The 26,310-nt window shown below is 38.8% G+C and overlaps 5 protein-coding genes across 8 annotated transcripts in view; 3 read left to right on the forward strand and 2 right to left on the reverse strand.

The window, feature by feature from the left end:
• Positions 1-83: 83 nt before the first annotated feature.
• On the reverse strand, positions 84-1,548 carry wfdc2 (WAP four-disulfide core domain 2). Its single transcript, XM_083570284.1, has 3 exons — positions 1,362-1,548; positions 745-882; positions 84-560 (listed from the first exon to the last, which is right to left on the reverse strand). Exons 1-3 carry the CDS (start codon positions 1,531-1,533, stop codon positions 427-429), a joined length of 444 nt encoding a protein of 147 aa, XP_083426410.1. The 5' UTR covers positions 1,534-1,548; the 3' UTR covers positions 84-426.
• Positions 1,549-3,680: 2,132 nt separating this feature from the next.
• snx21 (sorting nexin family member 21) lies at positions 3,681-9,509 on the reverse strand. Of its 2 annotated transcripts, none has more exons than XM_083570234.1 (4): positions 8,760-9,509; positions 7,660-7,946; positions 7,042-7,199; positions 3,681-6,597 (listed from the first exon to the last, which is right to left on the reverse strand). In XM_083570234.1, the coding sequence occupies exons 2-4, from the start codon at positions 7,919-7,921 to the stop codon at positions 5,887-5,889; spliced, it is 1,131 nt and encodes a 376-aa protein (XP_083426360.1). In that variant the 5' UTR covers positions 7,922-7,946; positions 8,760-9,509; the 3' UTR covers positions 3,681-5,886. The 2 variants fall into 2 exon arrangements, with proteins under 2 accessions (XP_083426360.1, XP_083426359.1); XM_083570233.1 differs by having other exon boundaries at positions 7,660-7,931; positions 8,760-9,504.
• Positions 9,510-12,492: 2,983 nt separating this feature from the next.
• haus8 (HAUS augmin like complex subunit 8) lies at positions 12,493-17,859 on the forward strand. The gene is made up of 10 exons (XM_083570238.1): positions 12,493-12,645; positions 14,519-14,580; positions 14,668-14,723; positions 14,824-14,956; positions 15,684-15,794; positions 15,886-15,986; positions 16,395-16,553; positions 16,645-16,786; positions 17,111-17,252; positions 17,681-17,859. The coding sequence occupies exons 1-10, from the start codon at positions 12,581-12,583 to the stop codon at positions 17,799-17,801; spliced, it is 1,092 nt and encodes a 363-aa protein (XP_083426364.1). The 5' UTR covers positions 12,493-12,580; the 3' UTR covers positions 17,802-17,859.
• Positions 17,860-18,609: 750 nt separating this feature from the next.
• On the forward strand, positions 18,610-22,467 carry sac3d1 (SAC3 domain containing 1). Of its 3 annotated transcripts, none has more exons than XM_083570237.1 (4): positions 18,610-18,707; positions 19,853-20,236; positions 20,799-21,075; positions 21,476-22,467. In XM_083570237.1, the coding sequence occupies exons 2-4, from the start codon at positions 19,862-19,864 to the stop codon at positions 21,937-21,939; spliced, it is 1,116 nt and encodes a 371-aa protein (XP_083426363.1). In that variant the 5' UTR covers positions 18,610-18,707; positions 19,853-19,861; the 3' UTR covers positions 21,940-22,467. The 3 variants fall into 3 exon arrangements, with proteins under 3 accessions (XP_083426363.1, XP_083426362.1, XP_083426361.1); XM_083570236.1 differs by lacking the exon at positions 18,610-18,707 and adding an exon at positions 18,730-18,750; XM_083570235.1 differs by lacking the exon at positions 18,610-18,707 and adding an exon at positions 18,780-19,301.
• Positions 22,468-23,761: 1,294 nt separating this feature from the next.
• Positions 23,762-26,310, forward strand: part of mrgbp (MRG/MORF4L binding protein) — a 4,232-nt gene continuing 1,683 nt past the window's right edge. The window contains exons 1-3 of the mRNA XM_083570264.1: positions 23,762-23,972; positions 25,664-25,785; positions 25,881-25,962. Of these exons, the coding sequence (XP_083426390.1) occupies positions 23,837-23,972; positions 25,664-25,785; positions 25,881-25,962 (340 nt within the window). The 5' untranslated portion in view covers positions 23,762-23,836. The remainder of the gene's footprint in view (positions 23,973-25,663; positions 25,786-25,880; positions 25,963-26,310) is intronic.

A 26,310-nucleotide genomic window follows, 5' to 3' on the forward strand; every position in this document is an offset into this window, starting at 1 on the left:
ACAAATGTGCCTTGGGTTTATTTGTGTTCTTTTTTTTTTTTTTCTTTTTTTTTTGCAGAAATAAAATCCACTGAAACTCTGACTTTTACCAAAATGGTACAAATGTTTTTAATAATGACATTACAAATATAAAAAGAAACTTGAGAAATATATTCACTGAATTCATGGGTACATTATTCTCCCACTCGTTCATTAACATGAACTATAAGTAATAATGAATCATGGTCATTAACTCACTTTCTTGGAGTTCTGCCTTTCTCCAAAGATTGTTGGTATAAATCAATCAAGGCTTTCCCAGAGGCACACAAGGCATGTAAGTAATTATTTTGTAAGGTAATATTGCAATTGCTCTCTCAATAGAAAGGCAGATCTCCCATCCCTTTATTTTTTTAACTTTATTAAGGTCTGTCCATGTACCAAATCTAATTAGCAGGGTTCACTGCAGGCATGGCCACATGTGGTCCTACAGCATTTCTGATCTCCTGGACACTCACCATCATGATAGCAATATTCCGCACACATTACGGTCCCCTTAGGCAATGGGCATCGACCAGGTTTCACTGTAAAAGACGACCTCAAATTAAACATGTCTAGTGATCTGTAACATGTGTGTGTGTAAGAATGTGTGTAAGAATGCAGGGAATAACTGCATTAGTAGTGTATATAAATTTAATAATTATTTGCACTTATTTAAGCAATTATTCTTGTTTTTCCTATTTGCTACTATAGAATCTAGTTGTTCACCTGTATAAGGGGTGATACATTCATGACCACATCCATTGTAGCAGCATTTCTCCTCGTTGGGACAGTCTCTGTCTTTTCTGCAGTATTCAGCACACATTCCTGAACCCCACTTCCGGCGAGGACAGATTCCTGGCTTAACTGTAGGACAAGACCAAAACTCAGACTGCATCCAAATAGTCATAAGTAGTATATGTATGTATATAATACCAAACACTATTCCAATTAAAAAAATAATAAATTCTATAGGGTGTGTTTTGCTTTCAGGGATTTCTGGCTAAGTGCCAAAAAAACCCTTAAAAACGTTTATTTTTTAATAAATAAAAAAAATCTACGTTTCTGGGTGAAGGATGCATATATAAATATTAAAATGGAAAGTAGTATTTTTTGCTCTTTGTAGGTAGCAGTGAATTATATACTGTATGTATAACGTTAAATTCAGTTCAATGCACAAACTGCTAAAATAAGTACATACTACACTACAATTAAGAAGTTGCATAGACTTACTCCACATTGCTGCCTATTCTTCAACCCATGCACTCGAAGATTGATTAAGCTAAACTGGCTCAAACATCTGTATGAAGCTGATTTAAGTGCAGTGGGACTGAAACACTTCTCACCTGTGCAGTTACGTGCAGCTCCTTCACTCAGGTTCGGCCATTCAGTCAGGGTAAAGAGCGCAACAGTGAACACAGTGAGGAGCTGGAGCTTCATCTTCCCCTGCACTCTCTTACAGGACTGAACTCCAGACAAACAGAGCATCGATGGAGAAGGGGACGGGTTTGTACGCATGGTCCTTTTGCCTGCCGATTCCAATGCCCCTCAAAAAAAAAAAAGAAAAAAAGAAAAACCTCGTGTGAGTGTAACATTGGTACACAAACCATGTACTTAAGTAAAAGTAAAGTTACATTTAGTAAAATATTACTCCAGCATATGAACTTTCACTTTAGTAAAAGTACAAAAGTATTTCCTTTTAAATGTACTTAAGTTTCCAAAGTACTATGATTTAATAATATCCTATTATCGTTTTTGTCACAAGACTCTTGCTTAATCAACTCAGTTGAAAATTATTTTGAGCCCGAAACCTTATATCAGTGGCAAGTTAAAATCCTGAGTTTCTTCCATCTTTAATTAGCTTGCTGTTGAACTGAAGCTGAACACTCATAAATAATAAGGAACGACTGATTCCTTAAAATGTAGATAAGTAAAAAGTAAGATATTTGACTTTGAAATGAAGTGAAGTTAAAGTCTTCCTAAATGAAAATACCACTGCTGGTATGTATTGACACAATTATAGGCAGCTAGCAATTATACTTTTCATTTAGTCTTGAATAACCGCTAAAACAGAGATGCTCAAATTTGGCCTGCGGTGTACTTTGATTTGGTCCACCATACCATATATGAAAAGAGGGGGGGGAAATCCAATTGACATTGCCATTGCCATTGCCATTGCCTGGCGCTTTGAGGAAGGATTGGACTGTAGCTAATGTCAACAGTCTGCTACATTGACTCAGGACATCTTTTCGCTTCTGATCATCATCACTGTACCCCGCAACATCGTATATCTGCTATAAATGGACATTTGGCGCAACCCAGATGAGGATGGGTTCCCTTTTAAATCTGGTTCCTCTTAAGGTTTCTCCTTATGCTTTCTCTGGGAGTTTTTCCTTGCCACAGTCACCACCGGCTTGCTCATCAGGGACAAACTTACTTATAAAGAACATATTCACTTTTAATCACCACATTTTCTGTGTAAAGCTGCTTTGAGACAATGTTCATTGTTAAAAGCGCTATACAAATAAAAATGAATTGAATTGAGATATTCATAACATAATATTTTTGGTTTTAATGTTAACCTTGAAGTCAGGTGTGTCAGAGAAGTATGTGAGGGTGGTGCAGGACATGTAAAAAGACAGTGTGACAGCAGTGAACTGTGGAGTAGGAACAACAGACTGGTTTAAGGTGGAGGTTGGACTGCATCAAGGATCAACTCTGAGCCCTTTCCTGTTTGTAGTGGTGATGGACAGGTTGACGGACGAGGTCAGACAGGAGTCTCTGTGGACTATGATGTTTGCGGATGATATTGTGATTTGTGGTGAGAATAGGGAGCAGGTTGAGAAAAGCCTGGAGAGGTGGAGGTACACACTGGAGAAAAGAAGAATGAAAGTCAGTAGGAGTAAGACAGAGTACATGTGTGTGAATGAAAGGGAGGGCAGTGGAGTGGTGCGGTTGCAGGGAGAAGAGGTGGTGAAGTAGGAGGAGTTCAGGTACCTGGGGTCAACAGTGCAAAGTAATGGAGTGTGTTAGAAAACTGAAAAAAGAGTGCAGGCAGGGTGGAGTGGGTGGAGAAGAGTGGCAGGAGTGATTTGTGATAGAAGCGTATCTGCAAGAGTGAAAGGGAAGGTTTATAGGACTGTGGTGAGACCTGCAATGTTGTACGGTTTAGAGACAGTGGCATTGACTAAAAGACAGGAGGTGGAGCTGGAGGTAGCAGAGCTGAAGATGTTGAGGTTTTCGTTGGAAATGACGAGGATGGACAGGATTAAAAATGAGTTTATTAGAGAAAGAGCACATGTTGGATGTTTTGGAGACAAGGTGAGGGAGGCGAGATTGAGATGGCTTGGACATGTGCAGAGAAGAACACGGGGTATATCGGTAGGAGAATGCTGAGCATGGAACCACCAGGAAGGAGGAAAAGAGGAAGACCAAGGAGGAGGTTAATGTATGTGGTGAGAGAAGACATGCAGGTAGTTGGTTTAAAAGAGTCAGATGTAGAAGACAGGGAGGGGGGATTGGAAAAGAATGATCCGCTGTGGCGACCCCTAATAGGAGAAGCCAAAAAAAAAAGATTGTTAACCTGGAAAAAAAAGTTGTTTTTGTTTAAAACGTACAAGCATGCATTCTTCAACTTTCTCATATAGTGTCACAAAACAAGAACATTCACTTCAGTGTATTTATTTTTGCTACTTACACAAACTTCAGCTCTTCATAGTAAAAAGTTTGGGCACAAACTACTTGTAAGATGATTATTTCTAAAAAGAATATACATATATAGAGCAAAATAAAGGTTTGACTTTTGCTGTGTTTGGGTGTCAGTTGTCATTTCTTAGAAAGCTATTCTATGTGATCTTCTTCACTCATTCTCGGTCATCATCCATCATTGAAATTCAATTACAGTACTTGCATTAGATGCAGACTTGAACACACCAAACCTGCATTACTGCAATGGCTGATGGTGGATGTTTTTTTACAGCAATCATCTGTGATCAAATTAAAAAAAAAAAGAATCTAAAAATATGATTGATTTTGGTGGATATATATGATTGAGATTGTTGAAAAGTCAGACTTTTCCTCATAAGTATTTCAGTTAAACTACACTGAGCCTACACTATTGTTATTGTGCAACTTAAAGATTGCAACACATCTTTACGAAATGACACGTTGCATGTCCTCCTGTCCATTTAAAAACCCCGGTTGTTTCCCAGAGTGTTAAATTCTCTTGCTTCCCCTTCAATTCTCTGGAACACCAGTCTTCAGGAGAATCAAGATGGCTCTTATTTTAAGATATGAGGAAGACTTGGAAGATTTGAATCTCACTGGTTTTGGAGAACTTTTAGAGAGATTTCTGTCACATAGAGCGATATGTATATATAAGCCAAACTTTCTTTTTAATTACATTCATAATTAAGCATAAAATGCTATGGCACTGCCCAGAAAACAGCCAGGAATTTCTTTCCAAACCAGACTATACTAAACCAAGCATCGAAACTTTTATAATAAAAACCACAAGCAACCCAATTCCTGTTTCATAGTGACTTTAGCTGCAGTGACAGCAATCACTTCTTTTAAATTAGGGGGGGTATCAGCCTTGCAAAACGTTTCATATAAACAGTCTGCATGCAAAACACTAGATCTTTCATTCCTACCACAAATCCTCCTTAAATGTAGTAAGTCCTTCTGAAAATAAAATAAGAAGGCTTATAATTGAACATAAAACTCGTTTTACAAACAGATACCACCCCCCCCCCCCCAAAAAAAAAAAAAAAAAGTCCAACAAATCAAACACATCGTGTCTCTACTGACCCCTACTGATATCTCTATATACTGTTAAACTTGGTACTGTGTTTAAATATTTCATTCAACTCAAATACAAAAAAAATAAAATAACATTTTAAAAAGTTTGTTTTATATCACTGCACGCATATACTTTAATGCAGATATTAAGGTGTGAACAAAGAGCATTACACATGTGTGGTAACTGTATTTTATTCTAATGTAAAAATAAAAAGGGGAAATTCATTTGCACGTCTGATGTAAACTAAAAATTATTGAAAAGAGAGCGCATGAATTTTTTCATTTCATTCCCTTTCTACTTAAACATCTACAAGGATCTGATAAACCAAAACCTTGTTTGTGGTTGAAATAGTGTAGTGCATATGTGTTAAGACAATAGTTTAAAAGAAAAAGAAAAAAAAAAAAAGACCACATAACCACATGAAGTAATTATAGATTTGGGAACTGCTATAAGCTTTCGCTGCAGGACTCCAACTCTTGAAAAGAGAAAATGCCAGGAGTCTAGAGCAAGATTATACTAACATAAATGCTTTTATATCTAAATATATATAAATATACACAAAAACAGAGAATTGAAGTCAATGTGCAGCCAAAAAAAACCCTAATATTCAATCTCTGTAAATATGCACAGCATTTACAGCTGAAATGAATGGATAAGTGAGTATACTAGAAGAGAAGTATATTAGTGGCTAAAAACTGTAAAAACTTTATTAAAAATATAAAAGTTCTAAATCAACTTATTTCCCTTAATGCAGTTGATCAATGTGCATTCATAAAACATAACATTCTCTAGTTTGTACTGCACCCAATAATATTTGGGTACAAATGAAAAATATACTTTATAAAAATAGATTTCTACTAAGGCTGTGCTTAAACCATTTTTAATTCACTGCATTGAAAAATCACACATCATTGTAGTGATTATTTATGTTATTTAGACTTACCAGTGTGCAAAATATAATAAAATAGTATAAAATAGTTGTATGTGTGTGTCTATTTGTGTGACTTGATTATTCTTTACAGATGAAATGAATCCCGACTGTCAAATGCCCAACATCGGTTCTACCTGAACTATCCCTCGCTTTCGAATAGGTTCTCTTTAACTATACATTCCTTCAAATCAGGCTGACTTTCGACATCAACACCGAGCTCCTGGATCTCATGCAGCAGTGCCTCCCATCGTCGCTTGTCTTTGGAAATCTTCCAGCAGAGCCGAACGTTGGCCTGAAGAAGCGGCACTAGTAGTGGGTGGAGTTGCTTTAGTTGTACTTTTTGCATGTGGAAAGAGGGCACTAGTTTATTGAGTGCATACTCGCAGTGCTCCTGGGCCTCGCTCAGCCTCTCCAGCTCCTGGTAGCAAATCGCCACTGCTGAGAGTGTGAAGAGCCTGTGTATCTTGTGTGGCGAGTCCAGTTTCTCCTGGAGGCGCAGTGCATTAACCAGAGCAGCCAGCGCTTCCTCGTAGCGACCAGAACGCAGCAGGGTCTGCCCGCTGCGCAGTTCGCTCAGGTAAAAGAACTCCAGGAAGGCAGATGAAGCTCGCACCTCAGTCAACGAGTGAAGATGTGAGAGGTACTGCTCGAATGCACGGCTCCGCTTGCCAATGGTTTCGGCTGCAAAGTTCCGGCGCAGCTTCTTACGTGGAAAGTGGACCCCTTCCATGGCTTCTCTGTGATGCCGGCGAAGGAGATGGTGCAGCCGCTCGAAATCTGTGTAGCGACGTGCGATGACTGCGGGGGCTTTGTCAAACGTGCCCGAGAGGATGACATGAATTGTGTAAAGCTGTTTCAAAAACACAGGGCTCGTACGTGTTAATTTCTGAAACATGTACAAACTGTATGCATAAAAGAAAACACCCACTGAAAGAATAGGGGCATTTTGAAGAGGAAGGATAATGTCAGCTCCTTCCTGTTTGACTACTGTTTATCATCTCAGCTTCTGCTTGTCCTGTTTTTTTTTTTTTTTTTACATAAATGGTATGAATATGTTGCGTGGTTAAAACTGTATTTCTAATATTTTCTTTTTTTTGTCAGCTTGCTTCCTTGATTGTCCATGTTCTTCTCTTTTCCACTATGCTTTTGGCTCTGCCTGCTTTAACCTGAACGGTCATAACCCTGAGCCCTGCCATGGATTATGACAGTGGTTCTTAAAATAGCCTTACTAAGCAAATACTCCAACTACATCCTATTATGGAAAGTATTACAGACAAAATATGTTACTGCTTACCACATATTTGGAGTTTGCCTCTTGCACCACAGTGGCATCAGTCACTTCGAAAAGGATTTTTTCTACCACACAGCGAGTGCGCAGATTTTTCCAGCTCTCCTGTAGCTGTCGGGTGAGCATGTTCGAACCCTTAAGGGTCGGGCCCGTGGGGCTTATATCTGCAAAGGCGTTTAATGGAAATGGAAAACATCAAGAGGATGAACAGTTTTTGCAACGCTCTATTTTCTCTACAAAACATGAAAGTGAACTGCCCTTTTTGATATGTCTGTCTATCTATTTACACGTTTATTACTGTTTTTTCCTGCATGCTGATTGACCAGCAACGTTTTGAAAATTAAACAGAAGCAAGCATATCTAGTAGCTTTCAATTTCTACACAGTAGCACAGCCCACAATTTTACACCAAACTACAGTTTTCAACCTGAACCCAATTCATATTCTTCAAAACCAGACATCGCCGTTGACCATGCCGGTACTTGGGTGCTCATACAAACTTAGAATCTGTAAGAACTCATCATTTTGATGTTTAACAAAGCCACTTATTTACAAGTTAATAATCTAAGGTTTAACAATCTGCAGTTTAATTGGAATGGAATCGGTCGACCATTTAAGAACTAACCTGTGCTGCTGCACACGTTATCGATGGACTCTGCGAAGCAGTCTGAATCACTGTCCAGGCCGGATGTTTCACCAGCATCTTCTGAATCCATGACACCGTCGCCTTCAAAGCAAAGCGTCCCGCTGAGCCTGGATGAGACGTTGTCGGTGTCGTCCTCAAGTTCAGAGCTTTCCGGATAGGCATCGGCGTCCTCCGTGTCCACCTGGAGCTCGCCTTCTTTGAACAGCGAGCGGCGAAGTCTGTCCAGCAGCTTAGAGGCCATCAGCACAGTACTGGAATATAAGTCTCTGTGAATATGAGAGCCGATGCAAATCTCAAAGATACCTAGCTTTTCAAATGTCATATCTCGACCACCAGAACGATTTTCAAACAAACAATGGCTGCTCTCTATCAGCGTGCATGGATTGCAATGGAAACAGTGAAAGCTCTACCCTTTGCTGATATTCCAGTTGTGTGTGTGTGTGTGTGTGTGTGTGTGTGTGTGTGAAACCAGAGATTAAACCCTGAAAGAAAATGAGCTGCAGTTATGTTTAATTCATAGATGGCTGCATGAACCTGAGACTTGAGGAACAATTGAACCAGGCAGTAGCAGTCTTCCTTCTGGGGTTTGAAGGTTAATTTCGGGGTTAGTCTTAACTATGAAACCCTCCGAACCCTGTGGAACGACTGAACGTCTACAGATACACTGCCTTTCCTCCTGAAATGTTGCTGATAGTTGAACTTTCGCTGCCAGTGAAGAAAATGTCCTTCACCATAATTATTTGGACGCTCGAACAAGTCATTAAATTCCACGACATTTAATAAACACAAGTAGGAGTCAACCCCGGCTGGTTCAATAGAAGTTTAGAAGCGCGCACACACACACACACACACACACATACATACATACACACAATGTATCTGTGTGTGTGTGTATATATTAACTACTCACAACGACCTGGAAGCAACCGAGTAGTTAGCAAGCAAATTCATGACAAATCCTTTTAAATCACGTTATTATATCACATTACAGCTGGATCGAGAAGAAAATATATATATATATATATATATATATATATATATATATATATATATATATATATATATATATATATATTTACCACTGGTGCAGGTTACAGAAACACACCGTTTAGATGCGTTCATGTCGGGAGTTACATAGTCGAAGTGGATGTCAGCAGTTTCTTCTACTTTGACCACTTCAGCGGGACACGTCCACACTTCAGCCCAAATTCTCGCTCTCGGGTATCTGCACACTTACTTCAACTGAATATGAAAAGGGATAAACACAATATAGGACGATTATTATTATTATTATTATAACACCGGCGTCTCTCCTTCCCCCCGAGTCCTCCAGTCGCCCATATAAAGCCGCTCCAATCCCGCTTTGCATACAGAGTTCACCACACGAGTCCCGGGCTCTGGAGAAACTTCATGCTTTTCCCTCTCTAAAATAATGCACTAAAATTGACAAAATCTTATAAACAACGTTGCCTTCTATATTGCGATATGTTGTTTCAAATATTACAGATTTCAACGTGGTAGGTGTTTGTAGTTAACTAAAGACACAAACTTGTAGGAAATATATTTTGTCAAAAAAAAAAAAAAAAAAAGACGGAAAACGAGTAAGTTGTCTAATAAAGTATATAAAACAGAATTAAATTATTTACTTTCACACCCAGCATTTTAGGACATTATTCCTTGTCTATGGAGACCGTTTTCGCAACATATTTGCTCTATACCGTTTTGCATAGGGAAATATGGACGTCTCGAATTTAATAGGGAAAAGGCTGCTGAAGCGGATTTCAGAATAAGAGCATGAGTTCCAGTATAGCAGCAGCTGAACCCCAATCCCACTATTCGTTTTACAATCTCTCTCTCTCTCTCTCTCTCTCTCTCTCTCTCTCTCTCTCTCTCTCTCTCTCTCTTCCCACACTTACCACCATACTGTAACTTCCCAGTCATTACATGCCTGCACACCACCAACCAACTACTCAGATATTTAAACAGTGCCATTACTACCCACCTGCTCTATCACCACCATAACTACACACCTACCCTTCTCCATCTGCCTCCATAACTATCCACCCACAGCTATTACCATAACTACCCACTTATTCAAACCACTTTCTCTAACCGATATATATAACTATAACTATTCACCCACCTTACCCCACCTTTCTCCACAACATTCACCCACCTTACCCCACCTTTCTTCACAACATTCATCCACCTTACCCCACCTTTCTCCACAACATTCACCCACCTTACCCCACCTTTCTCCACAACATTCACCCACCTTACCCCACCTTTCTTCACAACATTCACCCACCTTACCCCACCTTTCTCCACAACATTCACCCACCTTACCCCACCTTTCTTCACAACATTCACCCACCTTACCCCACCTTTCTTCACAACATTCACCCACCTTACCCCACCTTTCTCCACAACATTCACCCACCTTACCCCACCTTTCTCCACAACATTCACCCACCTTACCCCACCTTTCTCCACAACATTCACCCACCTTACCCCACCTTTCTCCACAACATTCACCCACCTTACCCCACCTTTCTCCACAACATTCACCCACCTTACCCCACCTTTCTTCACAACATTCACCCACCTTACCCCACCTTTCTCCACAACATTCACCCACCTTACCCCACCTTTCTTCACAACATTCACCCACCTTACCCCACCTTTCTTCACAACATTCACCCACCTTACCCCACCTTTCTCCACAACATTCACCCACCTTACCCCACCTTTCTCCACAACATTCACCCACCTTACCCCACCTTTCTTCACAACATTCACCCACCTTACCCCACCTTTCTCCACAACATTCACCCACCTTACCCCACCTTTCTCCACAACATTCACCCACCTTACCCCACCTTTCTTCACAACATTCACCCACCTTACCCCACCTTTCTCCACAACATTCACCCACCTTACCCCACCTTTCTTCACAACATTCACCCACCTTACCCCACCTTTCTCCACAACATTCACCCACCTTACCCCACCTTTCTCCACAACATTCACCCACCTTACCCCACCTTTCTCCACAACATTCACCCACCTTACCCCACCTTTCTCCACAACATTCACCCACCTTACCCCACCTTTCTTCACAACATTCACCCACCTTACCCCACCTTTCTCCACAACATTCACCCACCTTACCCCACCTTTCTTCACAACATTCACCCACCTTACCCCACCTTTCTCCACAACATTCACCCACCTTACCCCACCTTTCTCCACAACATTCACCCACCTTACCCCACCTTTCTTCACAACATTCACCCACCTTACCCCACCTTTCTTCACAACATTCACCCACCTTACCCCACCTTTCTTCACAACATTCACCCACCTTACCCCACCTTTCTCCACAACATTCACCCACCTTACCCCACCTTTCTTCACAACATTCATCCACCTTACCCCACCTTTCTCCACAACATTCACCCACCTTACCCCACCTTTCTCCACAACATTCACCCACCTTACCCCACCTTTCTCCACAACATTCACCCACCTTACCCCACCTTTCTTCACAACATTCACCCACCTTACCCCACCTTTCTCCACAACATTCACCCACCTTACCTCACTACCTCCACAACCATCCACCCACCTTACCCCACCTTTCTCTACAACTATCCACCCACCTTACCCACCTACCACCATACCAGCCACCATATCTCTTGACCCCTTATAACCCCACCATACGCAGCACCCTCCTATTCTGTTGTTAATTTATAACTATTTTAATCAGTCGTATGTAATTTCGTTACTATATTTCCGGTGTTTGTCTCCCCCTTATGGACAATAATCAGTATAATAAAAGAGAGAAAGAGAGAGAATGAACGAGTGAGCTAAAGATTATACACTTGAGAAAACACACCTCTTCAGTTCTTCAATATTTGGACAAAAGCCAGTACCTGATAAAGCTACAGATATCTGTATTTATAGACATTTGTAACCCTTTGCAGTAGTTGCATTTCTTAGTCTAAGTCTTTTCTTTGTCAATTTTTTTTTATTAACTTTTGTATAAAAGACAGGAGGTGGAGCTGGAGGTGGCAGAGCTGAAGATGTTGAGATTTTCATTGGGAGTGACGAGGATGGCAGGATTAGAAACGGTTTTATTAGAGGGACCGTAGGACGTTTTGGAGACAAGGTGAGAGAGGCGAGATTAAGATGGTTTGGACATGTGCAGAGGAGGCACATGGGGTATATCTGTAGGAGAATGTTGGGGATGGAGCCACCAGGAAGAAAGAAAAGAGGAAGACCGAGAAGGAAGTTTGTGGATGTGGTGAGGGAAGTCATGTAGGTAGTTAATTTCAAAAAGGCAGATGTAGAGGACAGGGAGTATGGAGACGGATGATCCACTGTGGAGACCCCTAATGAGAGAAGCCAAAAGAAGAAGAAGAGTCTGTAAAGTCTCCTGTCTCTTGAACCACAGGCCTGTTACTAAAGCTTCACACGAACCAACCAAGGGTGACCACAGTGCTTGGTTTGGAATGAAAACATGCACCCACACTGACCCTTGTCGAAACGATTGGACTTAGAGCAATGACCAAATCCCTTCTCAGTGGCCATTTTCCAGTCTTTTATCCATTACAGGTCTTACTTTTAATAGTTTAAAAATATTGTTGTTTGTCCTGGAGAAGAATTGAAGATATACCTTAATTTTGAGGACTCTGTGACCTTCAGTGGTGCACCATTTCCTCAAGGTTTAGAAGTTTAGGATAAAGTTAATGAGGGTTGTTAAACCATCATGTTGTTGCTTCACTTGGGCACCAGGTGGCAATAATGCGCTTTAACCTTAATTCAAAGAAGAAGACAAAACAAAAAAAAGCTAAAAATAAAGGTGGGGAAACCGCGAAAAGTAAAGTGGGCACGTAAAATGGCTACTAAAAAATCTACAGCCGTTCGGAAAATATGGGAAAATTCTTCACAGGACTCTTCCAAGTAAGGATATATTACTGAATACTTCGAATTTGTCCGTGTTTTCTCAAAGATCAGTTAACCCTTAAGAACGAGTATATCCTAAACTGCTCGGACATTTTAAAAGGTTGACTTTTTAACCGTTTATAGTTACATTTATAACAAGAAGTATTACTCCAACAGCCTCTGTTTTTTGTTCATAAGTCAATACAATACAACACAACTGTGCTGCAGGTTACATTAGTAAGAAACAGGACAACTTTTTCTGGAAGACATCTAAGACCCCTTCCATTAGTTTCAGCAATTTTACATTTACATCCACATATTAGATTTATCGCATGTAGATGTTTATAATTTGCTGCTTAATGTGAATCGTCAAGGCCATGCTGAAATCATTCAACAGTCACATTAAACCGACCACAGTATGTGAGGACTCGTGACTGTGAGTCTGGCACAGTCTTATGGGGTCCCCAGTTGTTGTGTATTTAATTTTTTTTTACTAAAATAGCCCCCTAAGTCTATTTTCTAGTTATCATGGGGGGACCCTAATGCCTAAGGGCCCAAGCCCACTCTCAATTCAAACACTGGTTCTGGCTCCGTTCCTCTTCACTGTCTATGCCGCAGACTTCATGTTCAGTTTAGCAACCTGTCACCTGCAGAAGCTCTCGGATGATGATGATGACAGGGGGTACAGGGGACCGATCCAGAACGTTGTAGACTGGTGCCGATAGAGCTGCCTCCAGATAAATGTGGGGAAGACCAAAAAACTGGTGTTGGAGTTCCGTGGGCACAAACACATTTCACAATCACCAGTAAACATTCAGGGAAAGGATATTAAGAGAGGGGACTCTTACAAATAAGAGTTCATCTAGGAATAAGTGTTCATCTGAAACACAAACTGGACTGGACAGATAATACTGAAGCAATTCATTAGAAAGGACTAAGCAGATTCTTTCTGCTAAGGAGACTAAGATCTTTTGGAGTGCAAGGAGCGCTACTGAAGAACTTTTTTGACTATGGGGTGGCCTCAGCCATCTTCTATGGTGTGGTTTGCTGGTGCAGCAGCAGCATCTCTACTGCAGACAGGAAGAGACTGGACAAGCTGATCAGGAAGGCCAGCTCAGTCCTAGGGATTCCCCTGGACACTGTACAGGAGGTGGGAGAAAGGAGAATGGTAGCTAAACTATCATCATTGCTGGAGTACGACTCTTATGAAACAGTTTAGTCTATGAGCAGCTCCTTTAGTGACAGACTGTTACATCTTAAGTGTCTGGAGGAGCGATACAGGAGGTCCGAAGGTCTTTTCTCCCTGCTGCTTTTAGACTTTACAATCAGAGCTGCTCCCAGTGAACCAGTCACCATAATTCACACTGTTATTGTGTTTTTTAACTGTGCAATAAAAATAAAGTTTTGTGCAATAACCAATTTTTAGCTGTGCACTATTACCTGGTGCAATTTGTTTGAAAGAGTAACTACTGTATTGTTTGTCACTTTTTCTTTTGTATTTATACACTGTGATGTAAATATATGTACTGCTGAACTTGCTGATTTGTTCATTTTATTTCTTACCAGTAAAGTTATCATTTCTGTAAACAGCATTGCTGTTTAATTGTTTAGAAGATAAACCTTTATTCTTCCCACAGTGGGGAAATTTCTGTTACAGCAGCAAAGAAATTAAAAAAATGAGCAAATATATAAAGTAGAGATACTTTATATAGAATAAAGGTTTATCTTCTAAACAATTAAACAGCAATGCTGTTTACAGAAATGATAACTTTACTGGTAAGAAATAAAATGAACAAATCAGCAAGTGCCTTAAGATTGCCTTTATGTTGTACTGTGACATGTTTCACAGTGCTGGCTGTCAGGAATGAGAAATTTGTTTTTATTGTTTTAGTTTGGCATCTGGGAATGATGACAGCTGTGGCAACAACAGTGGAACAAAAAGAAAAACCAAAAGTAAAAACCATTAACACACATTTCCTATCATTTGAAATCTTATTACGTAAACAGCGACATCATTCAATGTCACCACTTTTCTTTCAGCCTCTGGGATCATTGTGAGGTCTCGTTATATGCAGACTGAAAAGTCTGCCGTGAAGGTAATAAAATATTATTCATCCTACTTCCTTACCAGTTTATTTGAATACAAAATAGCTCCTGGTTTGATGGCATCTTCTGCTTTTTTTCCTTTTCATACAGAAACATCCACTAAATGAGTCTGTGTTTGTGCCACCCCGGCCTGCTTCACCTAAAGTTGGCAGTGGTCACAAACCCAGATTTGGCACACCACCGAAACAGGCGTTACATGCTCAGTCCGATCGGAACTCAACATGTAAGTTTCTTAACATTTATTAAAAGGTTTTTCTTCTCCATTATTTTTAAAGTTTTGTTGGGTTTTCTTCTCACTCATTTATTTATCTTGTGCAATTGTTTATTCACCAATTTGGCTTCTAAGTTGTTTTTATATTTAGTTTAAACATGTATATACACATTTTTATATAGCGATTTAGTGATCTGCTGTTAATTTGTGCAGTATTTTTGTTAATTGCCTTGAAATGGTAATGACAAAAAAACTAAAATGGTAATGGTCACACTTTTGACTCATGTTGACTTAAAAAAAAAAAACAAAAAAAAAACACAAGTGCAAGTCAATTAGAGATAATAATTAGAGAATATTAAACCTTATTTGAACCTTTTATGTTTGATACAAAGTTTGCTTATAAACAGGGGAAAAGGCAGATAAAGTAAAAGAGTGACATCGGCACTCATGGGCAGTTAAACAGCTTTGTTACATACAACAGTTTGTATGCAGTTAGTCAAAGGGAAAGTAGGCTTACTTGTTGATGCTAAAAACATTTAACTACTAAGATAAGAAACATCAAATGAATAAATTTTACTACTGAAGATTACATAATAATTATAAATACAAGTATGCAAGGCATTTTAAGTTTTCATTTAACTAAATTTGAATAAATCCAAATAAATCACATATGCAGTCATTTTTATTATACATTTTCTTTCTTTGTAATTAACTTGAATCATTGCAAAACTCCCTCCAGCAATTATACCCAGCCTTTTAGAGTCTTCAAGTCTCGGTGGAAATGTCTTGCAGTCAACAGTACTGGATGGTCACTGCATGCGTCCAGACTTCGATCTATCTGTCATTAAAGGTACAAATGAATGTGTCTGCCCGTTGATTGAGATTATAGTATACCCACCTAATTGGACTTGTAGCGCAATGTTTTTATTTTGTTCTTCCAGAAAATACAGCACCAACATCAGTTCCAAATGCAGTGGACCCAAATTCTAAAAAAAGAAACCTGGAGTTAGAAACATTCCTGCTGGCCTTTCTCACCGCTAAGGTTAGATCCATGAAGATGAGTGTATTTCAACAAATTAAGCAAAGACATTACTTGTGGCCCACTGTAGTTTTCATTATTCTAGGTACTAATAAAGAGCCTGAAACCTTTAATAAACACAGGGATATGTTTCTGATCCTGTTATATATGACTTTAACTTGTTCTCTTTATAATAATAGCAACTGTCTTTTGTTTGGTCTGGGCAGTCCCATGTTCACTTGTTAATAAGGGTAACTGAATGAAGGACAGGTATTTATGTGCTATAAGAATCAGTCTCTGGTTTGTCATCAAAGCACCTATTTCCCAAGTCCGTGAGAATAACTGTTAAAATGTTATTGGTATGGCAACATCTATGTATTTGCACTTTTTTTTTTTTTCTTCTCTCCTCATGTTGAGAATTGTTTTATCCAGATTGAAAACAGTACACAACAACTGAAGGAAGAAGCGGAAAGAAATCTTATTACTCTGATGGAAGAAGAGGAAAAGATGCAATCAAAAATTATGAACAAGAAACAACAGTGTCTTTATCTCGAAAAGCAGCAACAGCTCAATGATTTACTCAACCTGCAGGTTACATATATAAAAAATTCTTTACATTTTGACTCCCAATATTGTGGATTTTGTTCATATGTGGGTGATAATTTGTGGTGTGTTTTCTCAGACTGTTGCACTAAAACCTGTTGCTGAAACAGCAAAGCAATTCACAGAGGAGTACAAGACCTTTGCCTCAGCTATAGACACAACACGGCATGAGCTACCTATCAAAAACCTGCATATTCAAGAGGAGAGAGCGGAGTTTTTGGGTCAGTTAAAAGGTTTTCAATATATTTTGGTAAAACCTTTTAGTCCTAAAGAGCCTATTGGTAATGCATATAATATGTTTATTTTACACTGGCTAAGATTAGATTTCTCAAAAGTCTTGGGTAGGTGCACACTATTGCTAAAATGTTTGAAGCTATTTTGGTGAACATTACACATTTTCATTCTTCATTTTTTTTGTACCCGTTATTGATATTAAACCAATAATGCCATTGTTAACACACAACAATAGTTTAAAAATTCTGTTTCTGCTTCAGTCACAATTCATTCAGCCACCTCCTTTGACATGAGCCTTTGTCATGTTTTAGATAAAGCAGTTGTCAATCTGAATCAGAGTCAGTGTATCTTGGAGCAGTACATGAAGGACGTTTCCACAGACAGTGAAAGCACTGCAGCATGCCTCAAAGAGATCAAAAGTGCAGCACAGGAGATTGACAAGCATCTTCTCAGGTACATACATACATTGGGGAAATATCATTTGTTTTATTAAACCGAGTTCCAGTGCAACAATTCAAATGAAATTTTGACCAGATATAGGTATTACATTTTATAACAGAAAAAGAGAAGATAAAGGACTCCTAATATTCCAATTCATTAAAGATTATACTTAAATGAAATGGAATGACACAAGAAAAAAAAGTATTAAGCATGCTGAGAAAAAGCCTTATAACGAGACAAGGTAGCAACTGAGTAGTTCTTCCTCCTACCTTTTTAGAATCAGCTGGATTAGTGCATGTTGTAAATGTTGACGTATAGAACACGTATTTTCCCCATTGTGTACATCAATGACACTGGAATATTATCATAAATTTACTGTAATACAATACCAAAAAGTAGATAGTCCAACCCCTTTTTGAAATGTTTATTTTATTTTACAGTACATCTTCTGATCTGTTGGAACTGTCCTCACTGGTGAGTCAGGAGACGGTGCTGATCCGGCAGTGTTTGGAGGAGGATCAAATTGGATTTAATACTGTAAAGGGTCTCTTTTCAGATTAAAGTGGATTTTTTTTCTTTTTGTAAATCTTGTAATTATTAAAGCGTTGAAATTATTGCACCTTATTGTGCTCTGTATTATTTTATTGATTGTTTTTTCTTTCATCAGTGTTATATACTTTCTCAACCCATATTTCACTTTGACATAAATTAGAATGATTTTAGTCCCAAAATTGCTTAACCGGAAGCACACATTCTCATCAGTCCACAAAATATTTGCCCAAAAATCTTGGGAAAGTTTTGCAAAGTTGTGTTACTGTATTATTTAATTTTATTTTGTTTAAAAAATAAACCAAATAAATGGATGTACATTTGCATCTAGGTTAAAATGGAAAAAGAAAAAAAAGTAGAATGACATTTTCTGAAGTAGTCTTTTTTTATTATTATTAAAAGACAATAAAAGTTAACTCATAATGAAATGTAAATATAATACTGAAATATTTTTATTCAAGAAAAATTAAATACAAAAATAAAAGGAGGGTATACATACATAGTTACAACAAGAAGGAGGAATTTAGATATTTAAGTATATTCAAAGTTCTGGTTGCTTTCTGGCTTTAAAGTTTGTGTAAAGATCTAAAGTTTTAATTTGGATTCCTCCTGATGTACAGTAGACTGGCTCTTGAAGGTGCTTGATTTCGTGATTTCCCGAGGGGGCGGAGTCAACGACGGCACGTGATGTAAATAATGATGATAACAATAATAATAAAAAACAAAGAAGTGTACATCTATATAATTAGTGGCACATCCTTGACGAGGAGTTTTTCTTTTTGCGTTATAAGGATATGACGTACTACCTGCCTGCCGCCGGAAGTGACGTTTCTATATCTCTCGCTCGCTCTCTTTATTTTCTTTTTTTCTTTTTACGCAATTACTGAATTTTTTTTGTAATTGTTCAAATTCGGACAGGTGAGACGTCTTTTTTATATTCCTGCACAGTAATTATTAGCAAGTGAGTTGGTTCGGATTTCTAACATGCTTTATATAGAACTAGTTTAGATGCAGTTTATTTATCACACGTTTGCTGCTGTTTTGTGTATATTGAGATGGTTCGCTGGTTTGTTTGTATGTAAGAGGGAGAGATCAGGCATAAAATTATGCCCATCTTTTAATATTTTGTTGGTCCCGTTTTGCACCAAAACAGTCCTACCGGTTGATCATTAACAGCAGTAACATCTTCAGCAATTTGAGCTACAGGAGTTCGTCTGTTGGATCGGACCACACGCCCAGCCTTCGCTCCCCACATGTATCAATGAGCCTCGGCCGCCCATGACCCTGTCGCCGGTTCACCACTGTTTCTTTATTGGAGCACTTTTGATTGATACTGAACACTGCAGACCAGAAACGACCCACAAGAGCTGCAGTTTTCGAGATGCTCTGACCCAGTCGTCTAGCCATCACAATTTGGCCCTTTTCAAACTCACTCTAATCCTTATGCCTGCCCATTTTTCCTGCTTCTAACACATCAACTTTGAGGACAAACTTTGAGGCACCACATACCAGGTACAATGATAATGAGATATTCAGTGTTAATCACTTCATAAGGTCATAATGTTGTTGTATAATAGCTGAGGTGGTAACCGGCATCATTGGCACATCACAGCTCCGGTGTCTCTGGTTCGATCCGTAGCTCAGGATAGGTTTTCTATATCTTACTGGATTTTCTCTGGGTTTTTTGGTTTCTTACCAAAATGTTTGCATGGTGCCTGCAACAAACTGGTGTCCCATATCCCAGGATTAGATTCTGGACCCACTGTGAACCTGACCATCAGTTTTTAGAGTTAAATGAGTGATTTGTTATCTAAAGATAAACATTGAACAGCAATTAATTGGTTAATTGATTTCATATTTCCTCCATGCATTAGACAAGTGGTAGTCCAGTGGTTAAGATTTTGACTTCTAATCAGTAGGATATCAGTTCAAATCCCAGCACCACCAAGGCCCTTATCCCTCAATTGCCTAGTTAACTAACAACATCTGTCAAAAGCCATGGATGTGTTTATTTACTCAAGGATGTGAACAATGTGCCCCCCCCCCCCCACTTGTTTTTCTAGAGCAAACATATGACACAATTCCAACACAGATTTTATAAAATGAAAAGCTGTGAGAGGAGACGGGATCAGGAGCGATGTAGGACTGAAGCAAAGCTGCAGGAGTCAGTCTTCCATGGTACCTGTACCACTATGTGTCCCATCTCGGAGGTGCAGCAGCGGGAAGAACAAAGGCAGTTGCATCGCTTTGAGATGAAACGTGGTACAGAGCAAGAACGCAATCCACGTGCCGATCTCTCCCGCACTGTTAAAGAGTACTCGCGTCCTGCAGCTGGTAAAGATAAAATTCGAGCCTGTGACCTGCGACCTCCTGATGTGCTTTTCAAGACAGTGTGTTACTTGGTGGATGAGATTGTGGCCTCCTCTACACTTCAGCCCTGGACTGAGGTTAGCTACATGGGAATGTTTTACATTGTAAGAATTATAATCAGTAGCAAATCTGACTTTAACTGTAGTCTTAATGAACCTAGAGCATCTAATACTTTCACAACTTATACATTTTATGCAGGAATGAACTCCTGTTTGTTAAAATTTGGTATCCTTTTTGACCAAGATTTTCCTTTTTATTATATTTTTCAAATGCTATTATTTACATACCTTACTGGTATGATGCAAAGCAATGATGACGGTGCTTAAAATAAATTTTTTATAGCAGACAATTTCTAAAAACACTAAATGTTATCACTCACAAAACTTATTTTATGGATGTCAAAATTGTACCTTATATTAAAGGTGTAATAACTCATAATGGTGGATTGTGGTTTCTAGCGCTGTAACAAAATGAATTGAAATTGCAGATCCATTAGCTATGCTTCACAGACTACAGCAGTTCCCTTGATAAGCGTATAACGATGCAGGAATCAACCTCAATTATGATTATAGACACGGTGTCAAATTGTTATTTTATTGAGTGTTTACCCTTTTCTTCTCCGAATGTCCTATACTGTAGGTCTACAGTTTTGTGTTCGATCGTTTGCGAAGTGTGCGACAGGATATGATCATCCAGTGTGTCTCGGGTCAGAAGTGTGTGGCAGTGCTTGAAAGAATAGTGCGCTTCCACCTCTACGCATCATACCGACTATGCGGTGAACCTCTGCAGCTCTACGATCCATACATCAACAACACACACCTGCAGGAGTGTCTGAGCAGGCTGTTGGAATGCTACAGCAGGGGACAGTATGATCATCAGGAAGAATTCCAGGCTATCAGTCTGCTCTACAACCTGGGTAATGTTATACATATACCTGTTTTTGTGGGCTGCTCTATCAGAACAAATTTCAGTGCAGCAATTTGTTAAATCATGTGAGATGTGAGGAAAATTAGGATGGGCTAAAAGGCTGCCTGTTTACCAAATTCCATGAGGGCTTACTGAAAGGACTGAGTGAATGTATAAATAAATAATTTGCATAGTGCTGCATAAATTTAAATGAGCAGTTCATTACAAAATAATTCTAGAGGCTTATACCTGTTATCAAAACAAATTATAGGAGATATTTAGCATTCTAAAATTCAGCTCTACGCTCTTTTTAGTGTGCTCCTCCCTATGAAAATCGGATTGCCTTCACACTGCTGCTCATTATTTGCTAAAATTTCTTTGTATGCATATTATGTTTTTTTTTTTTTAAGGTTGCACAACTACACTACAACATGCCCTTGAGCTGCCTGAGAGTGTGCGTCTCTCTTCTCCAGTTCAATTGGCTCTGGAAGTTAACAGGGCTTATATAGAGCGCAACCCTGTGCGTCTTCTACGTCTGGCCCGGAAACTGGACTTCATGCAAGCCTGTGCCCTTCACAGACACTTAATATCCTGCAGGAAAGATTTGCTTATGATCTACAGCCATGGATACAGCAGCCGCAATTGCCGCTTTCCGATCCAGAAGTTAGCGGACCTTCTTTCCCTGGACTCCTCACTGGCTCTTCAGCTTTGCCAGACTCATGGAATTGAAGTGAAAGGGGACTATGTGGTCTTCTCTAAAACTTCCTTTAGTGAGAGCATGGGTAAGGAGCTGCAGTGTACCCAAATGCACAAGCTAGTGGATGACAAGCAACCAGACAATTCACTTTGTAGCATCATTCATGGCACCGCCTGAACGCCTGGTTTAAAAGAGCGGTTCAATCAGGTTCTTAGTTTTTTCAAATGGTTCTACTTATGTAAAAGCACTCAGATTTTTTTTTATGTATTACTGTGAATATACTGCCATGATTTAAAAGTATGGTTTTTTTTGGAAAACACTGTAGCCCATAGGCATATAGTAATACAACAGCTGCAACTGATGCTTTCCCATCCAGACATTAGTGATCCTTGTTTTTCTGGACTCTTTACTAGCTGTTCAGCTTTGCCAGACAAATGCAGTGTGCACAAATTCACAAGCTAGTGGATGACAAGAAACCAGACAGTTCACTTGGTAGCATCATTCATGGCACCACCTGAATGCCTGGTTTAAAAAGTGGCTCAATCAAAGGTAGTTTTTTATTTATTTTTATTAACGTTCTTACTGATGCAAATGCAATCTTATTTTTTAATAATGTGTTACTGTGAACGTACTGCCATAATTTTAAAGCATGACTTTTGAAAAACACTGAGTACGCATACAGTAATAAAGCTTTTGTTCTATGCACTCACTGCCCACTTTATTAGGATCCCCTTTACATCTGCACATTCATCAGCCAATCGTTTGAATCATGTAAGTACAGGTCAAGAGGCGGTTTGAAGTAACGAGTATTTCAGGAACTGATGATTTCCCGGCAATTCACACACAATTGTCTAAAGTTTAAACAGACTGGTTATGAAAAACAAAAGACATTAAGTAAATGACAGTTTTGTGAATGGAAACTTCTTGTTGATGGTGAGCAGATAACCATCTCAGCATGATCAGACCCTTAACCGTTATTTGATGGGCTACATCAGCAGAAAACCACATTGGGTTCCACTCTTGTCAGCCAGGAGCTATACTTGGGGAGGAGTTCAGGCACTCTAGCCAGTTGAAAAGTTAGAAAGAAATCTTGTTTTTTGTTTTTCTGCAACTGTCCAGACACAGTGAGTATGTAAATAGTATGACAGTTCTGTCTTTGTTTTTAGGACATTTTACATGGTTTAGATTTTTTTTTGTAAAATTCAAGATGGCTTGCTTTCCTCCCATTGACAGCTCCCTGGCTTTTTTTTTCCTCTCATAGAGGAATGTCTATTTATTCTCTTATAGTCAAATGAAAGTGATAGCACAACAGTTAATGTTCTGTTACTTACCAGAGGGTCTGGGGTTCAGGCCCTAGCATCACCTGCAGGAGTGCTGCATAATGGCTGACCCTATGCTCTGACCCCAGCTTCCTGATATGTGAAGAAAGAGGTTTACTGTGATATAATGTGCACGTAACAAAAAAAATTAATCAAATATTTATTAATTACATGTGGGTTCAACTTAAAGTGAAGTGTTGGAAGTTTTTTCAAAAACATCTAAATGTAAATCAAATGAAAGCTGAAATCATGGTAGTCTTAGATTCATCTTTCGATCTCAACCCACAATCTCTTTGGTATACAGCATAGAAATGAAAAGGATTGGACTGGCTGTTCTAATACTTTATAAGTATGCAAAATCTGTGAGAAATTTGAAGCAAACAGCTTCTGCGTGTGTGTTCAGGTTAATGTCTGTGAAAAGTTTTCCCAGGTCCAAGTGGGTTTTCTCAGGGTTCTCCGGGTTTCTCTGACCTACTGAAACATGCTACAGGATGGATTGATTGTGCTACATTGCCTTTAGGTGTAAATGAATGTAGGTATGTATGCATTCATGCGTGTATGTGCCTCACATTTAGTAGAAAATTTTATTACGACTTTATTAAGATATAGAAAATGTTAAGCTTTCCTTTCAGTATTTTAAACCCCAGCCCGTATTAGAAAGCATGTCATTCTCATTCCAGGCCATTTGGGGGCGAAAACAAACCAAAAACATAAACCCGATTAGAAGAAGAAGTGCAAGCCGCTTGAATAGAAACATGGGAGAGGCAGAAGTTGTCTCGGCAGACGAGAAACAAGTGGATTCAGGTTCCTGTGCTGCTGATGAGTCAGTGGTATGGAGCCAGGAGGTGGAAGTGTGTCTGTTTCACGCAATGTTGGGTCACAAACCAGTCGGTAAGCTTAATTTCTGTCCTCATTGTGCAGTCTTTCCCTGCAGTAGGCCTTGAGTCCGCGGTGTAGAGTTCGAACAAAACATCGCCTTCCCTGATACACCCTCCACTCGGAGAGCAGCCAGAGCGAGGGATATAGACATTATTTCCTTTTAGATTTAGTTCATTTAAATCGGGGTAAATAAGAATAAAGTAATTCATATATTCGTTCCTAAAAGAGTTAGAAATTTGCGCCTAAAAGAACGAGCCAACAGAATACAGGAGTATCCAAGATGCTTCCAGTCCTTCCTTAAATCTCCGTAAACAATGCAGGTTTTAATGCATAGGTTTGGTCTTATGTATTTTGGATGCTTCTGGGTTTGAAGGAAAACATACAGAAACATCTGTCCTCTTGCAGAGGTGCTTGAAGAGCTTTCGTCTTATCGTGATACAGCTTTATTTTTTTAGTTACGCGGTTTATAATAAGACTCCTACTTCTGGCAGCCCACATCTGGATCGAACATCTGTAATCATATAAGATCTACGATAATATAATAATGTAAATATTATGGCTGTCAGCCAATTAAAATATTTAATCTCGATTAATCGCATGATTGTCATGCAACTTAATCGCAGTCTTTATATGTTCTAGACGTCTCTTGAATTAATACTTTTCAAGTTTTGAATACTTGACAAATATGGATGCTTCATGCAAATGCATGTTATTTATTAGTGAAACCATACTTAACATAGAGCATGAAGACAGAATATTCTTGTATATGTTTTAAAGTAATTATGATGTTTACAATTATGTAAATCATCTGAACACCAAACGAAACTTTTGCTATGTTTCCACACGAACGGTTTTAATTGCCGGATGTGTGCATCATGGCTGTTTTTGGTGATTTGAGACTTGGCGCATCAGTAAAACAAATGTTAATGATTTAAAAATATTTTTGGTGAAATTAATATATTTTTGTTATATCTGAGTAAAGAAAGGACGTTGTGAATAAATGTGTGTTGTGTTGGAGGTTTTAATTTTGTCACTTTTATATTTGATTGATATTTTTAATAAAAACGGTCAATCAGAAATGCGCAGTGCATTAACCGCGCGTTAATGAAATTAGTCCCGCTTGAATGATTTCGTGTTAACGCTTTAACACAGGGGTCTCCAATCTTTTCCAGAAAGGGCCGGTGTGGGTGCAGGTTTTTATTCCAACCAAGCGAGTCCACACCAAATTCTACCTGTTCAAATCTAATGATGGTCATTGTAAATGACTATCAGGTGTGACCATTGATTGGTTGGAATGAAAACCTGCACCCACACTGGCTCTTTCTGGAAAAGATTGGAGACCCCTGCTTTAACACGTCAGCCCTAGTCAAAACTGTGCATTTCAGCCTGAAGGAATGTAGGTAGGAGTTGCATTGAGATTGTTCATAAAAAACATGTTGTCTGCTTCCTAATTGGTAACAAGTAAAAAGTGGAAAAGTGTGTGCCTGAAAAAATCTCAGCTTATAATTAGAGGTGGAACAGTGATGCTGGTATGGACTATCAGTCTTCTACCATCATCATTCAATTTTATTAATAACAACGCCTACAATCATATCCGCATTAATTTCATCATTAAAAATTGCATGCTATCAGAAATATAAAAAGCATTAAGGCCTTTAGTTTTATTTATTTATTTATTTATTCATTCATTCACTTTTATACAGGGGTCAATCGTCATTTCCACATGATTTGCATACGTGATAAATTCAGCCAAAACATTGGAAGGCAGGTGTCATCCAAGGTCATCTGGGATCACCTGGGAACAATGTATGACATGCAGGCACTGGTGAGTCAACCTGATGTTACCTCTTGACTGTTTGGGTGGGGGAAAAGCAAAACATAAAAAAAGCATAATAAGCTTTCATTCCCTGTGTTCCACAGCACGAGTCTGAAATCCTCCCTTTTCCCAACTCTGAAAAGAGCTTTGTCCTGCCTGAGGATATAATACAAGAGGTCAGAGAAGGTGAGTTAGCTTTGCTTTTGCTTGTGAGGTTTATGGCTTGATGTAAAAACTATATTCTAAGAAAGCAACATTAAATTTGAATGAATGAATAAATAATGAATCTAACTGTGAAATAGTACTTATGTTGCCTGTTTTTTTTCTTTCTTTCAGTGACTCTGATTGTATAAGTATATAATGAGGGCCATTATTTTTCTTTTTAATTTACACCCTACTTGAAATTTATTTTAATTGTTTAATTTTTTATTGTATTTTTTTTATATAGCTTGGTATTTTGTTTTGCTGTAAGAATTGTAATGATGTATTCACCGCCATGCATTATTACACCGATTTATAGTTTAGAAAGAAAGT

This window comes from Silurus aristotelis (genome assembly GCF_946808225.1).
Source record: "Silurus aristotelis genome assembly, chromosome: 19".
Taxonomy (NCBI): Eukaryota; Metazoa; Chordata; class Actinopteri; order Siluriformes; family Siluridae; genus Silurus; species Silurus aristotelis.

Excerpts from the sequence above, each read along its gene's own strand:
- snx21 (XM_083570234.1), bottom strand. The coding sequence starts at position 7,921 with ATGGCCTCTAAGCTGCTGGACAGACTTCGCCGCTCGCTGTTCAAAGAA. Across the intron at positions 7,200-7,659 it reads TAACGTGTGCAGCAGCACAG|ATATAAGCCCCACGGGCCCG; the intron begins GTTAGTTCTTAA and ends ACGCCTTTGCAG. Across the intron at positions 6,598-7,041 it reads AGGCAAACTCCAAATATGTG|CTTTACACAATTCATGTCAT; the intron begins GTAAGCAGTAAC and ends TTTTTGAAACAG.
- sac3d1 (XM_083570237.1), top strand. The coding sequence starts at position 19,862 with ATGACACAATTCCAACACAGATTTTATAAAATGAAAAGCTGTGAGAGG. Across the intron at positions 20,237-20,798 it reads CACTTCAGCCCTGGACTGAG|GTCTACAGTTTTGTGTTCGA; the intron begins GTTAGCTACATG and ends CCTATACTGTAG. Across the intron at positions 21,076-21,475 it reads CAGTCTGCTCTACAACCTGG|GTTGCACAACTACACTACAA; the intron begins GTAATGTTATAC and ends TTTTTTTTTAAG.
- haus8 (XM_083570238.1), top strand. The coding sequence starts at position 12,581 with ATGGCTACTAAAAAATCTACAGCCGTTCGGAAAATATGGGAAAATTCT. Across the intron at positions 15,987-16,394 it reads TGGCCTTTCTCACCGCTAAG|ATTGAAAACAGTACACAACA; the intron begins GTTAGATCCATG and ends TGTTTTATCCAG. Across the intron at positions 16,787-17,110 it reads GGAGAGAGCGGAGTTTTTGG|ATAAAGCAGTTGTCAATCTG; the intron begins GTCAGTTAAAAG and ends GTCATGTTTTAG.
- wfdc2 (XM_083570284.1), bottom strand. The coding sequence starts at position 1,533 with ATGCGTACAAACCCGTCCCCTTCTCCATCGATGCTCTGTTTGTCTGGA. Across the intron at positions 883-1,361 it reads AGCTGCACGTAACTGCACAG|TTAAGCCAGGAATCTGTCCT; the intron begins GTGAGAAGTGTT and ends CTTGTCCTACAG. Across the intron at positions 561-744 it reads ATGTATCACCCCTTATACAG|TGAAACCTGGTCGATGCCCA; the intron begins GTGAACAACTAG and ends CGTCTTTTACAG.